At 42.8% G+C, this 12,877-nt stretch overlaps 1 protein-coding gene across 2 annotated transcripts in view; it reads right to left on the bottom strand.

Annotated features, from left to right (window-relative positions):
- ccnd2a (cyclin D2, a) overlaps nucleotides 1-12,877 on the bottom strand; it is a 295,442-nt gene that overhangs the window by 13,108 nt on the left and 269,457 nt on the right. For both annotated transcript variants that reach the window (XM_037540635.1, XM_017722919.2), the window contains one exon: nucleotides 6,593-6,752. In XM_037540635.1, coding sequence (XP_037396532.1) covers nucleotides 6,593-6,752 — 160 coding nt within the window. The remainder of the gene's footprint in view (nucleotides 1-6,592; nucleotides 6,753-12,877) is intronic.

Below are 12,877 nucleotides of genomic sequence, written 5' to 3'. Positions count from 1 at the left end.
TGCCCTCCCCACACAGCGTTTTCAGGGCCATGCCAGCACGGCCAGCTCCTGGGTGGGTGCGATGCACTGCATACGCATTTAACTTGTAAATTAATTAAACGGCTGGAAAGTTGAGAAACAGCCAAAGAGAGCGATGATTTTTAAGGGCAATAAATCAACTGCCAGGATTCCATGCCGATGCGTAGCTTATTAATCGCAGTTTACAGAAAGCCCCATTTTGAGCAGCCAGGCTCCACTGATTGATAAAGGTCAAATGTAAACAACATTTTGGATTTGGCATCACAGTATATCACCCACCGCAGGCCACAGTCAAATGGAACGAGCCACTTAGAGAGTGTAAGTGAGGGAGCTCGCAGACAGACAGTAAATTCTTGGACTTTTGTGGGCTAGCGAGATGTGGTAGGTGTTAAAGCTCCTACTCTATGTCTGTCTCTGTTAAGGTCCACTGGCGTCACTTCACATAAATGTCCCAATATTTGTACTTTTATGACCAAAGACAAAACACCACCACCATCTGTTAAAACCCTGCTATGTGACACTACTGTGCTATGTGGAAATTAAACAGGAGAGTATGCAAATAACATTTTCAGCTAAATGATAATTAATGGGTTGAGATGGAACAGATTCAGTTTAATGTAATGACCTGACATTCTACTCGTGCAGCCACAGATTATTAGGCCTGTCACAACTATTACCTAATAACTACCTCTGGATAAGACTACGCTCTGGAGAAGAGCGTCTGCTAAATGCTGTAAATGTACATTTAAGTACAATTATTTGAAGTTACTGCCTTTATGCAAATAATAAAACTGCAGTCATTTTTTACAGTTGTTACATTTCACAGTTGTGTTTACATAATAAAAAAACAATGTGAAGTGCAAAGTCTGCTTTTTTAGTTTTGTATCTAAAGTATTTACTAGTATTGCTTAAACTCATCAAGAAGCACAGTGCCACAAACCTGCTTGTCACATAACAAGATCTCTAACAGACTTGCTTATGTGATTTCAGACATTGTATGACATGAAAATGGACAAGATCATAGAGACGATGTGAGCCTATAGGCGTAAGATGGCTTTTACTACTATTTTAACCCAGGCAACAGATTTTTTTGGTAGACTTAAGCGTACTCAGAATTTTTTGCAAACTTAAATGTAAACAACATTTAACATTGCATTTACAAATTTCATGCATTGTGTTCCAAAGTTCAGTGAGCAATTGCTCTTCTTTTTAATAAGGTATGCACTATGATGCGGGGCCAGATGTTGCGTCTGTTATGAGAACGTCTGGGGACAACCATTAAAAGGTTGGGGTAAGCTGGAGACTTATTGGAGTGGAACCACAATGAGTGTGAAATGTCCAAGCCAATCCAAGGTCTCCTGAAGGTGGAAAGTGCAACTCACAGTAGGGGGTGTGTCACGGTTGGCTCCTCCCACTACTCCATGTGCTCCTTTGTTTTGGTCTTCCATGTGGTAAGACCATCCATTTGGTAACTCCTCCCCTAATTGTTTTCACCTGACCCTCGTTATCCCTGTGTATTTAAGCCCTGTGTTTGCCGGTCGTTGTTCGATGTATCGGTCGTGGTTCGATGTATCGGGCGTTGTTCGATGTATCGGTCGTTGTCCTTGCCCTGTGTGAATCTTGTTTATCATGTCTTACCCCCAATCTCTACGTATTGGCTCATTGACCTTGGACTGTTTCGACCACGACCCTGGATTTGCCCCTAATAAATCTCGCTTATCTCAGCGAACGCGTCTGCCTCCTCGCTCCGCGTTACAGGGTGAAGATGCGATCGTCAACAATGTTCAACCAACAGCTAGCCTGTCATTAGCACACAGATGTTACGTAAGTTAGCATAGCTGAAAAACTCCAATGAAATATGTAGACATACAGGATGTTACAAACGTCTCATGTGTGGAGAACTTTACATGAAGTAAAAATAAATATTGCCTTTTAAATATTACAAGGCAAAAATAGTTAAGTTTATATTTCAGTTTTTAAAAAGTGATAAAAATGAACCATGCAGAATATATATATATATATATATATATATATATATATATATCGCTGTATATCGCTGTATATCGCTGTATCTCCAATTTTGTCACTTTTCAGTTTTAGACAAAATCTTAAAATAACTGTTGTTCTTTATATTGTGTGTAAATTTCCTGAAGAAGGGACTAACAGAAATGGCCCAAAAGGACTTGGAAGAACTTCTGGTTCCATTGACTTCCATTAAAAGTGAAGTATGTTTTTTTATTCTCCTGTAAAGTTACCATTTTGGAGATATGAGGTTTTTTTCCAACAAGTGATATATACACACTGCTCAAAAAAATAAAGGGAGCACTTAAACAACACAATGTAACTCCAAGTAAATCAAACTTCTGTGAACTCAAACTGTCCACTTAGGAAGCAACACTGACAATCAATTTCACAGCTGTTGTGTAAATGGAACAGACAACAGGTGGAAATTACTGGCGATTAGCAAGACACACTCAATAAAGGAGTGGTTCTGCAGGTGGGACCACAGACCACTTCTCAGCACCTTTCTGCTTTCTGGCTGGTTAGAAACCGACTCCATGAGGATGGTATGAGGGCCCGACGTCCACAGATGGGTCAGTGGGTCAGTAATGGTGTGGGGTGGCATTTCTTTGGAGGGCCGCACAGCCCTCCATGTGCTCGCCAGAGGGAGCCTGACTGCCATTAGGCAGCGAGATGAGATCCTCAGACCCCTTGTGAGACCATATGCTGGTGCGGTTGGCCCTGGGTTCCTCCTAATGCAGGACAATGCTAGACCTCATGTGGCTGGAGTGTGTCAGCAGTTCCTGCATTGAAGCTCTGGACCGGCCCGCCCGTTCCCCAGCCCTGAATCCGATTGAGCCCATCTGGGACATCATGTCTCGCTCCATCCACCAACGCCACGTTGCACCACAGACTGTCCAGGAGTTGGATGCTGAGTTGGACCCTCCGGAGACCATCCGCCACCTCATCAGGAGCATGCCCAGGCGTTGTAGGGAGGTCATACAGTGTTTTTCCACTTTAATTGTGTGTGTGACTCCAAATCCAGGCCTCCACTGGTTAATACATTTGATTTCCATTGATGATTTTTGTGATTTTGTTGTCAGCACATTCAACTTTGTACAGAACAAAGTATTCAATGAGAAAATTTCATTCCAGATCTAGGATGTGTTATTGGAGTGTTCCCTTTATTTTTTTGAGCAGTGTATATATATATATATATATATATATATATATATATATATATATATATATATATATATATATATATATACGCGTGTGTGTGTATTTTTTAACCGTTAATGACGCGAGCTAGCTAGCAAAATGCTACACATGCTCTCAGTATTTGATTGTTGACAAGTGCTAAAGCTGTCCTCCTATTATTGTTTGCATCTTACTCCAGCACTTCATATCATGAATGCAGCCAAGGCACTGCAACTCAGATGAAATGAAAACAGGAATCCTCCTAAACTGTTGAAATCCTGTAACAACTTGCTTCAGCCTTGCACCTCAGTTTAGAGACTTGAGCAACAGCATGCAGGCCGGCAATTGCCTCTCGAAACAGGAATGACATGAATTGGTAGATTTGCTGTTCAACCATACTGACCCCTCCCTGCACACGAAGACACTATTTAGCTCTCCTTGTGGACGTCTCACATACAAGACAAGCAAACGGCTGAGCTGTCTCTACCAACCAAACCATGCTAATAAAGTTCTACCATCGTGCCTGCTTCTCTCATGGGTTACGCGATCAGTAGACCACAATTAAGACATTCTTAAGGGCAGCTAAACAATTTTTGTGGGTGACGACCATGAAGAATTCACCTCCTTTACATCTAAAGCATGTGGAGCGTGGGTATGACATTTGGATTTCGTGGTGCTAACTTGGCATAATCGTTAGCATTTATGCTGTACAGTCAGACAGGATACTGTGGTTTCGATCAGCATCAGAAGACAGTGGTAACCCACTTGGGAGTTCCTATGACACACAGAAAAGGAAATTCTTGGGAGAATGCTGTGCTTTCAGGGCTTCCTGCTGCATGGATGCAGGAAATTATTCAAGGCGTACAAAGGAAGAAGACTCATAGTGAGCTCTGACTAATCAGGCCTTGTATCAACAAACACTGACACCAACAAACTCATACTTCATCAATGGAAATGCTTTCATTTTTTAAAGCAGATTCACTCCCGTTGTCCAGGCCTCGTTCTCCTTTCGAACAATGTCAGAATGACTAAGCAGGAGGTACATAAACAGTGACATGTAAACAGTGTGGTGGACCGAGGAGCCAATACGTGGGATCCATACTGCCAATACGATGGTCCTGTCCTCGGATAAGAGCGTATGGAATGAGTTTCCTGGCATTTGGCTTTAATCTGCTTTAATGAGCTTGTTCCTGAGACAAGCTGCCCTCTAAAGAAACGCTGCAGTTTCCTATCAGGTGCTCCCTCCACGCTGACCCTTACATGTTTCTGCATATGAAACGAAAGGTCGGGCCTTTGTCTCCTTTTCCTAGCCGAGAACCCCCCGCCCAACGCCCTCAAGCAATTTGCATAGCCGTGAAAGGCCTCTTCAAGTTATTAATTAATACGGAATTGGCCTACACCGCCTGACCAAATCCCACCAAGTGCCCTGAACGGAACTGTTCTATCAAAAGCAAGGAACCATTAAAAATTAGCTGTCTTTCTTTGTCTCCACCCCCAGCCTCTTCTCTTTTCTCATTCAGATACAGAGGCCTTGATTTATGCAAGTCCCTCCAGAAAAAAAGAGCGGGGGGATGCTGAACTCTCTGCAAAGAAGGCAAAGAAACAGAAGAAAAGGCAGGCCTCAATCTCGTTTTAGAAAACATCGAAAATCCTGCTAGTTTTGCAGAGACAATTTCAGAGGTTTCAGAGGGTTAAAGCTGCATGAACAAGTGCAGTTTCTTATCAGCGTCGCATTATTTTCTCAGATACAGCTTGAAACCACATGCTCTGATGCTCTAACTGAGTTGTGGAAGACGCTAAAATCATTTTGAATCCTTCACTGGAGCAATCAAGGACAAAGTGCATGCACAGTCTTGCACAACAGGCCTGTGAGAAATGGATGTGAAACTGAAAGGCGTTCCAATATCTTCAGTGACTCAAAGAGAGAAAGGAGTGAGAGAGGGAGATGGATGGCAACAAGTATCTTCAATGGGATTCAAGCCAGTTCCCATGGATACCATCAATGTCTCCTGTCAGAGTACTTTCACAACATATTTACAATATCCATTGCACAATCCGCAAAAGGAGAACCCACATCAAAAGTGCCATGTTGAAAGACCTGTCATCTGCTCCCCCACCTTATCTTATCCAGCTCTCTCACAGACGAGGCTTCTTCCCTAAAGACATGGGGAGACAGGGAAGGATGTGGGCGCCCAGGGGAAACCCAAGCAGGTCGCATTACCTCGCTGGTTTCTGACCGGCTGGGAGAACCTGCCCCACAAAGGCTTTCCAACATGGGAAAGCATTTATGCCCCGGAGCAGGCAGGAGGCGTGAGAAGCAGGGATGAGGTATGAAAACACGACATGCTTGGCTGTTTGGATCGCTCGTAACAATGCTCCCCACCCCCAACGTTTTTCTCACCCTCGTTCTCTGCTCCATGTTTGATCTCAAAGACATAATCCACCCGCCAAGAACTGAGACAATGCCTTCTTCCGTCCCCACACAGAGTAGCCGTTGGATCAGCGGAGGACAGGAATGCCCTTAACCAGACGGCTGCCCTTTGAAGTATCTCCCCATTCACCGCTTGCCACTGATATGCCCCCTGACCTCCAGCCCCCCTGAACATACTGGCCAAAGACTTTCAGAAAAGCTCCTCTCCGTTACAGACCACAATTTCAATCTGCATACTTTCACGTGAAGGTAATAACATGGCATTTGGTGGCATGGTGCCTGCAGAAAGCAACCTGAATGGGGTTTCCATAGTTACTATCCCTTTAGAAGTTGACTTCTATTTCAGGTCTTTTCTGAAAGGAGCAGATGAAGATATTTTTCAACACTTGCCAGAGTGTTGACGCAAGATATCAGCACCCAGTTGACTTGGCAGCGGATCTTTTATCATTCGCACTTACAAAACACCAGTGCAAGACAAATACAGAGCACATGCCAACCGTGATATCATTTGCCAAGCACTTGGCTGTTGGGTTTTTTTTTTGTTTCTCTCCCTGATTTAGATTTTTAATGTTCAGTTTATTATTGTTTTTCTTGCCACATCTGGCGCATCGTAGGGAGAAGGTCGTAATTAAAGAGTAAAAATACACCTCAGGGATTGAAACGGGGAGGAACAAAGTGGAATTTGACCTCCATTATTGGTGATTTATGGTGGCAACTATGGCAAAGAGCTGAAACATGCTGCAACAAAGAAAAATGTTGACCAAAGGAATCAACCGCACCACCTAGGAATGGTATGAATTCACAGACGTGTTACTGGGCTTCAACTAGTGGCTACAAAACCAGAGCTTTTTCAAGACAACGCCACAGTAGGCGGCATTCCGTGCCCTGCTACTAGTTAGTTTCACACACAGTTCGAATGTGAATGATGGGAGGTGCCGCTACCTGTTGCGCACAAGGCGATGAAGGTCTGCACATGCTTGCGGATCAGGTCCAGCTTATCCTCAGGCAGGGGCAGCTTCTTTACAATGTGTTCAATGAAGTCGTTCGGAGTGACGGCAGCCAGGTTCCACTTCAACTTTCCTAGCACCACCAGCTCCCATTCCTGAAGGAAAACACAGGGACAAGAGAGCCGTGAGGTTACGAGAAGCCTAGTTCGCCTGAAAACAATGGGTAGCAGCATTCATGAAGCTAGATGACACCTACACAAGGGTTTCATGACATGTGACACAAACCTACATAAACAGTTCTAAAGCCATTTTTCCAACCAGGTCAGGCTGCTTTTTTCAACTTTGATGTTGATGCTGCTGTCGGAGCAAAACCATTTTTCAGTTTTTTGGCATAATTTGAAAATACCTGTCATCCTATACACTCTGTGCAAATTTCATGATGGAGGGACCAAAAGAAATGAGTAAAAATGACTTGGAAAAAAGTCTGGTTCCATTGACTCGCCCTGAGAGTAGAGCAGGTTTTTCCCTTCTCCTGTAAAGTTCTCATTTTGGAGGTACAAGGTTTTGCTCTGACTGCAGCAAAATTGTTCTTAATGCAAGGCTATTTTTTTAAAAAAAGGATTTGTGCAAGTGAGAACTTCCACATGACATACAGGACCATGAGCAGTTTAAGGGCTCTTCCTAGAACATTTGCATTATGTCAAGGTTTTTCAAACTTTAAAAAGGCCCTTCACACAAATCTCATTTACAAATAAAATACCTCTAAAAACATCAACTGAAAGTTGTAGGGAACCAAACAGTCTACAGCATTGCTAATATAGGTGTAATGTTTCACATAATCCATATTCCATGTTTGACTCCACACTTTTGTCCTGACAAGGTACATCAAAACAGCAAAAATACGGAGTGGCTGAAAACGTGTTGCTTTTGGTGGATTCAACATAATAAAAATGCATCGTTTGAAATAAAAGTTTCTTAGTGTCCAAATCTAATGTTTTAGCCACATGCTAATATGTTAGCCCCAAGCTAAGCCCCTAGCCACAAGCTAGCATGCTATTGACAATCCATCTGCTGTATTCTGTACTGTTACATCCCTGATTGCTAATGTTGTTACTGCGCCATCAGAGACAAACGAACCAAAGCTGACTCTGATCATTCTGACCGAACACGTGCAGTTTTAACCTAAACTTCACGAGGTTGGCTAGGCTTAGTTCGTCTGTACGGCAATCTTCAAAACCTACTCTTCACTCCCCGGTTCATACCGTCCATATACGGACACTGAATTCACTGTTCCTCATGGAAAATCCACACATTTCCATTTACAGTCATATGCAAAAGTTTGAATATACTTTCAGTCTGAGTGAAAGTAAGTTAACACGTCCTCCACAGGGCATAAACATGAATTTGGCAATTTACATGTTAAATTCAGTAAATCAACACTAATTTTGCATTAAAATGCAAAGTGTGTTTTCTCTAGAGGATCACGTTATTTTCAAAATGAAACACGTCCTTTAATCAGGGCACCCAAACATTTGCATAATATGACTGTATCTGCTTTTTCAGCTTTTTAGTTCCTCCCATTTAAGTCCATCAGTTTCCCCATTTCTGAATACAGGATATATATATATATATATATATATATATATATATATATATATATATATGGTTTTATTGACTTACATTAAAATGAATGTATGTTTTTTCCTTCTCCTGTAATGTTATCATTTTGGAGCTTTTGTTCTGACAGCAGCGATATATATGTATATATATATATCAGTCTTAAAAGCATAGTAATGACAAAAGAGATTGTTCTATTATGAGGAATAAAGACAGGTAGGTAATACATATATGTAATATATGGGAATGGGGGAAAAATTCAAGAGAAATGTCGGCTATAGGCCCTTTATGTCTGGCCTCTGCTCTGCGGCTGTGCTGGATCCCTGGACTATACAGTGGTGACCACACTAGAGACGCAGGCATGGACGCAGGCTGGCTGGAGCTGCATTAATGTCCCTGGTTAACCATAAATTTTCTCATGAGCTACTTGGGACCCTGTAAGCTCAGCAAGAATACACCAACAGCAGTGACCAGTGTCTGCTCAGTATCAGATACTCTCCTCCTGAGAAGCCAACGGCAGTGGATATATGTGTGTGCCTCACAATCACAAGAGCAATAGAAGGCACTGGAGGGCTCATCATTTTGACATATAAAATACCTGTAAAAGACTTTGATGCTTATCGCCCTGCCAAAAGGCATTAAGGTAAACTGACAGCTGCGTGTCGTTTGCGTGTTCACTGACTTTTATTAGACAGAATATATGAAAACGACTTTACTGCCAGTGGGGAACATGGGAATGGTATTGGCCATAAAATGTGCAGGAATAAACATCAGCGAAGATCAGTAGGCTTTCTATAACATACTTAAATGGCAAATGGGCACTACAGCTATCTGGCATGGTGACAAAACCAGCTCCACTTATGCTTGACGTTAATGCATAAAGTTTACATGAAAGGAAAGACTTTCTAATAAGTCATTTTAGTGTGTGTCTTCACACTGATCTCACGGTGTGAGAGGCTCTCTTACGCTACAGTTAGAAAGGTCCTCTGAACACACCGACTCCAAACTAACATCAGTGCGAAGTGTGTACTGCCATGTTCGCCTCATTCAAGAAACAGACAGCACCGTTCGAACAGCAGCCTTCTTTTCTTGTTTAAAGTGGAAATGTAACAAGGGGGTTGAGTGACTAATTGGGGAAAAATTGTGTTCTCAGGGACTGTCCTTGTGACTGTGCGCTCATTCAGACGGAGATGATTTTCTCCATCATTTAACCACATGCACTTAGTCATGAGGCAGCCCAATGTGGTAGCCATTAAATCCACCGACTTACAGAGCCTTGATGACTTCTTCTGTGAAGCTGACCCAAAGATTGTTCTGGGACGACACCACAGGTGAACGGCGGTGGAGCTCTGAATGAGTGTACAGTGAGTGCACGTTGACAGCAAACCGTCTGAGTAGCATGAGCTCCCTGACACCTCTGCGTGCTCGGTTTCAGCAGAAGAATGACTCACCCACACGCACCAGAGCTCAGATTTTTAGGGGTGATGAACTGCTAAGAATTTCCAAAACGTGTTGCAGCACTAAGATCATTGCAAGATGCTAGAGGGGGCAACATTCAAGCCCTCGTACTGACTGTCTCACTCAGGAAGAATTGAGCATCGCTCCATTTTTGGGCTTCGGAAGGTGCCATAAGTGTGGTATGCTGAGGAGGAGTCCAGCAGAAGAAAAACGGGCTAAGGCAACACGGGGCAGGCCATGTAGTATAATAACTGCTCCTAAGTAGTTCTTGGCTTAGGCAGATGGTTCTGTGAAAACCTTTAATTAGTACAGTACAGAACACGTGTATTAACTTCAAAAAGGTTCTTCAGGCTCTTTTTTTTTTGAAGTCTTCAGTAAGGTGGACCTTCAGAAGCATGGTTGCTGACCATTGCTCTAGCTCTTCATGGCACCAGTAGTGGTTCTGCCATGGTATTGCACCAAAGAACCCTTTTCTGGCACCTTCATATTTAAGATTATACGAAGGGAAGCATTGATGCAAACCACACGAGAAACTCTGACTGCTTTTAGACAGTAGACTATAATGCCTACTTTTGGGTCTTTATCTGATCAGACTGGCATGTTTAGACAAGGAACCAGTATGTGGTAATCTACAGAAATAATGGGATTGAAATAGGAATGTAAAGATCAGGTTTCATGTGACTTTTATACTGATTATAGACTACAAAGATGATCTGCATCAGATATATGAAGGAAAATTTCAGAAATGAGTGCCTGTATAAAACCAGCCTAAGTGCAGTTGACACTGGAACAGTGGCTCAGGGTAAAATTAGCACGCTGCGCATCATACAAGATGCTATGTTGGTGTACATTACCCTGCTACAGAAGTGACTGGACAATTTGCATGTATCGTCACTTTCCTTATGACTTAATGTGCTAATTAGCCAGTTTCATGATGACCAACAATCCGATTCACTTTCAGCAGCACTACAATCAAGTGACGAATGCCCCTTTAAACCTTTTCCTGTGTTTAAATTAAGACAATTGATGCACAACAGCTGCCATGTTTTTCAAAGGAGGACCAGAAAACGACAGAGTGCCCCACTGGCCAGCAGAACGATCCAACAACAGGTTACTTTTCCCAACACTTGCCACCAGCGGTAGAGCAAACGGCATGTTCTCTGAGCCCTTGCAGTCCAAGCATACCTATTCATATACAGCCAGGGCGACTGTGCGCCATCACTGTTTACACCAACTCTGCCATGAGGCATGGCACGTTTCTTTAAGCGCCAACAGGTAAACGCAGCATTAATGTCTGCAGGAAGGCAAACAGTTTCATTCCTAACTCTAATATGCTACAAGAGACCACGCATTACAGTGATTTTACCACGATTACGGGGCGCTGTTAGTGCTGTAATGCACCGCTTCAAGTTGTTGGTTTTTTAAAAAGTGACACCATATGATACGATAATATCACTGCTGTCGGAACAAAACTCATAAAAATCAAGAAAAAATGTACTGATTTCAACGTAAGTTAAAGGAAGAAATTTAAAGAAATTCCAGAAATGTAGGCTAGGCTTGCCAAGCGACCATGGACCGCTGAACCAGGACCTATTTTTTGATGGGTATAATAGCTTCCAGTAGCCCATCGTTGTGTGGTCTAGTCATTTCATTAACTTTTTAATTTTTTGTCATATAATTATGAATGCCATCATAATATAGCAGTAATGCAGAAACCCCCACTTTATCGTTAGCTGCTGTTTAGCCCATTATAACTGCTACATTAATGCTCATTTTACTGTTATGTTGGCACCAAGCTAATGTCAGTCATGCCAAACAGCTCTAGCTCTAAAGCCTAACAGTGAAAAGTACTGGAGGAGCTTGTTAGCGGGTTAGATTTAGTCGTTAGGGAAACAAGTGGACAGTCCCTTGATAGAAGAGTTAGAAGATGGTTAGTAGTTTGAGCCTTTCACTCCGACCCACTCTGATGCTTTGCCACATCTATCAATACTGTGTTCCACCGACAGTCATTATTATAAGCATGAACATGATCATATTTGACAATGTGCTGTTTGGCTCAACCAATCAGATTTGGCTGAAATCATTTCGCATAACCCACAAATTAGTGTAAAAGCAGCTACTGAATAGTCTGTAGTAGTTACTAAATAATACGCAATACTTAAGATGAGTAAGGAACCGACCTATTAGAGCAAACGGACACAAAGCGAAAACACATCAGACTTCAGAGAGAACATGAGCCAGTACCTTCAGAGTGTTTTATCAGTATTACTGCTCCTTATCACGCCACTGTTCTGATTGAGGCCAAACTGCAAGCTGACTCTGGCACGCTAGCAACACAGTGTAGGCACCCACTTCCTCTCATCAGTGCCTCTGCCACCAGCGAGGTTTCATTTACAAGAACTTTGTACCAGTCAGCGGAGACAAAATTGAAGATGTGACTGTGACAGCCCATCTCCGGTTTCCTGCATCCACTTCGCAGCCCAGCGCCAGCTGAGTGAGCTGCTTGAAGAAAAAAAAAGGTGGTCCACCGCCCCTTTTTTTTGCTGAGGACAGTAGCTCAGTAGTGTCATCTTTGACCAGAACCACTGAAGCTCCGTCCATTTCCGCCACTGAGAGAGAAACTGATGAGCCAGAGGTGAGAAGAACAGTGCAAACACGCAAGCAAGCTGAGCTGACAGCCGACCAACTCCTCGACCTCAGACTGGACTGCTGATGCCACAGTGTACAGGCTGTATGATCTCCAGCAGAGCAGAGAAGCTGCTGTCCTATTCATACTTCACTTCTTTTGACCACACTGCGGGGAAAGGCCGCTCACCCAGGAATGTTTATATAATGCCGAGGAGGAAATAGCATTTGGATTTTGCCTCCATTTCTATAGTTTCTCTCCTTGGATGATCCATCAGAGGCCTACAGTTCAGGCATACTCCTAAAAACAAAGGAGCTCTTTGAAGACCCCATTTTCAGTCGCTGAACTCCTTTTCAACTTGATAGTGTCCGAGTGAAAGGTTCTTTATGGAACCTTCTAGGGCATCGCTCCAAAGATCTTTATGTTTTTAAGGGTCTATAGACTTGAACAGGTGTCAACAGACCTCTACAGACAAAGCAATCCAAAGGAACTAAAGAAAAGTTGAGGGTTAAAAGTGAAGTCCACCTATTTACCTATTTCTGCATGAAATTTCACGCACTGAGATTTGATGTGAAGTGG

This window comes from Pygocentrus nattereri, chromosome 8 (genome assembly GCF_015220715.1).
Source record: "Pygocentrus nattereri isolate fPygNat1 chromosome 8, fPygNat1.pri, whole genome shotgun sequence".
NCBI lineage: Eukaryota > Metazoa > Chordata > Actinopteri > Characiformes > Serrasalmidae > Pygocentrus > Pygocentrus nattereri.
The sequence above is the reverse complement of the archived record's forward strand: the minus strand, read 5'-3'. Positions and strand labels throughout refer to the sequence as shown.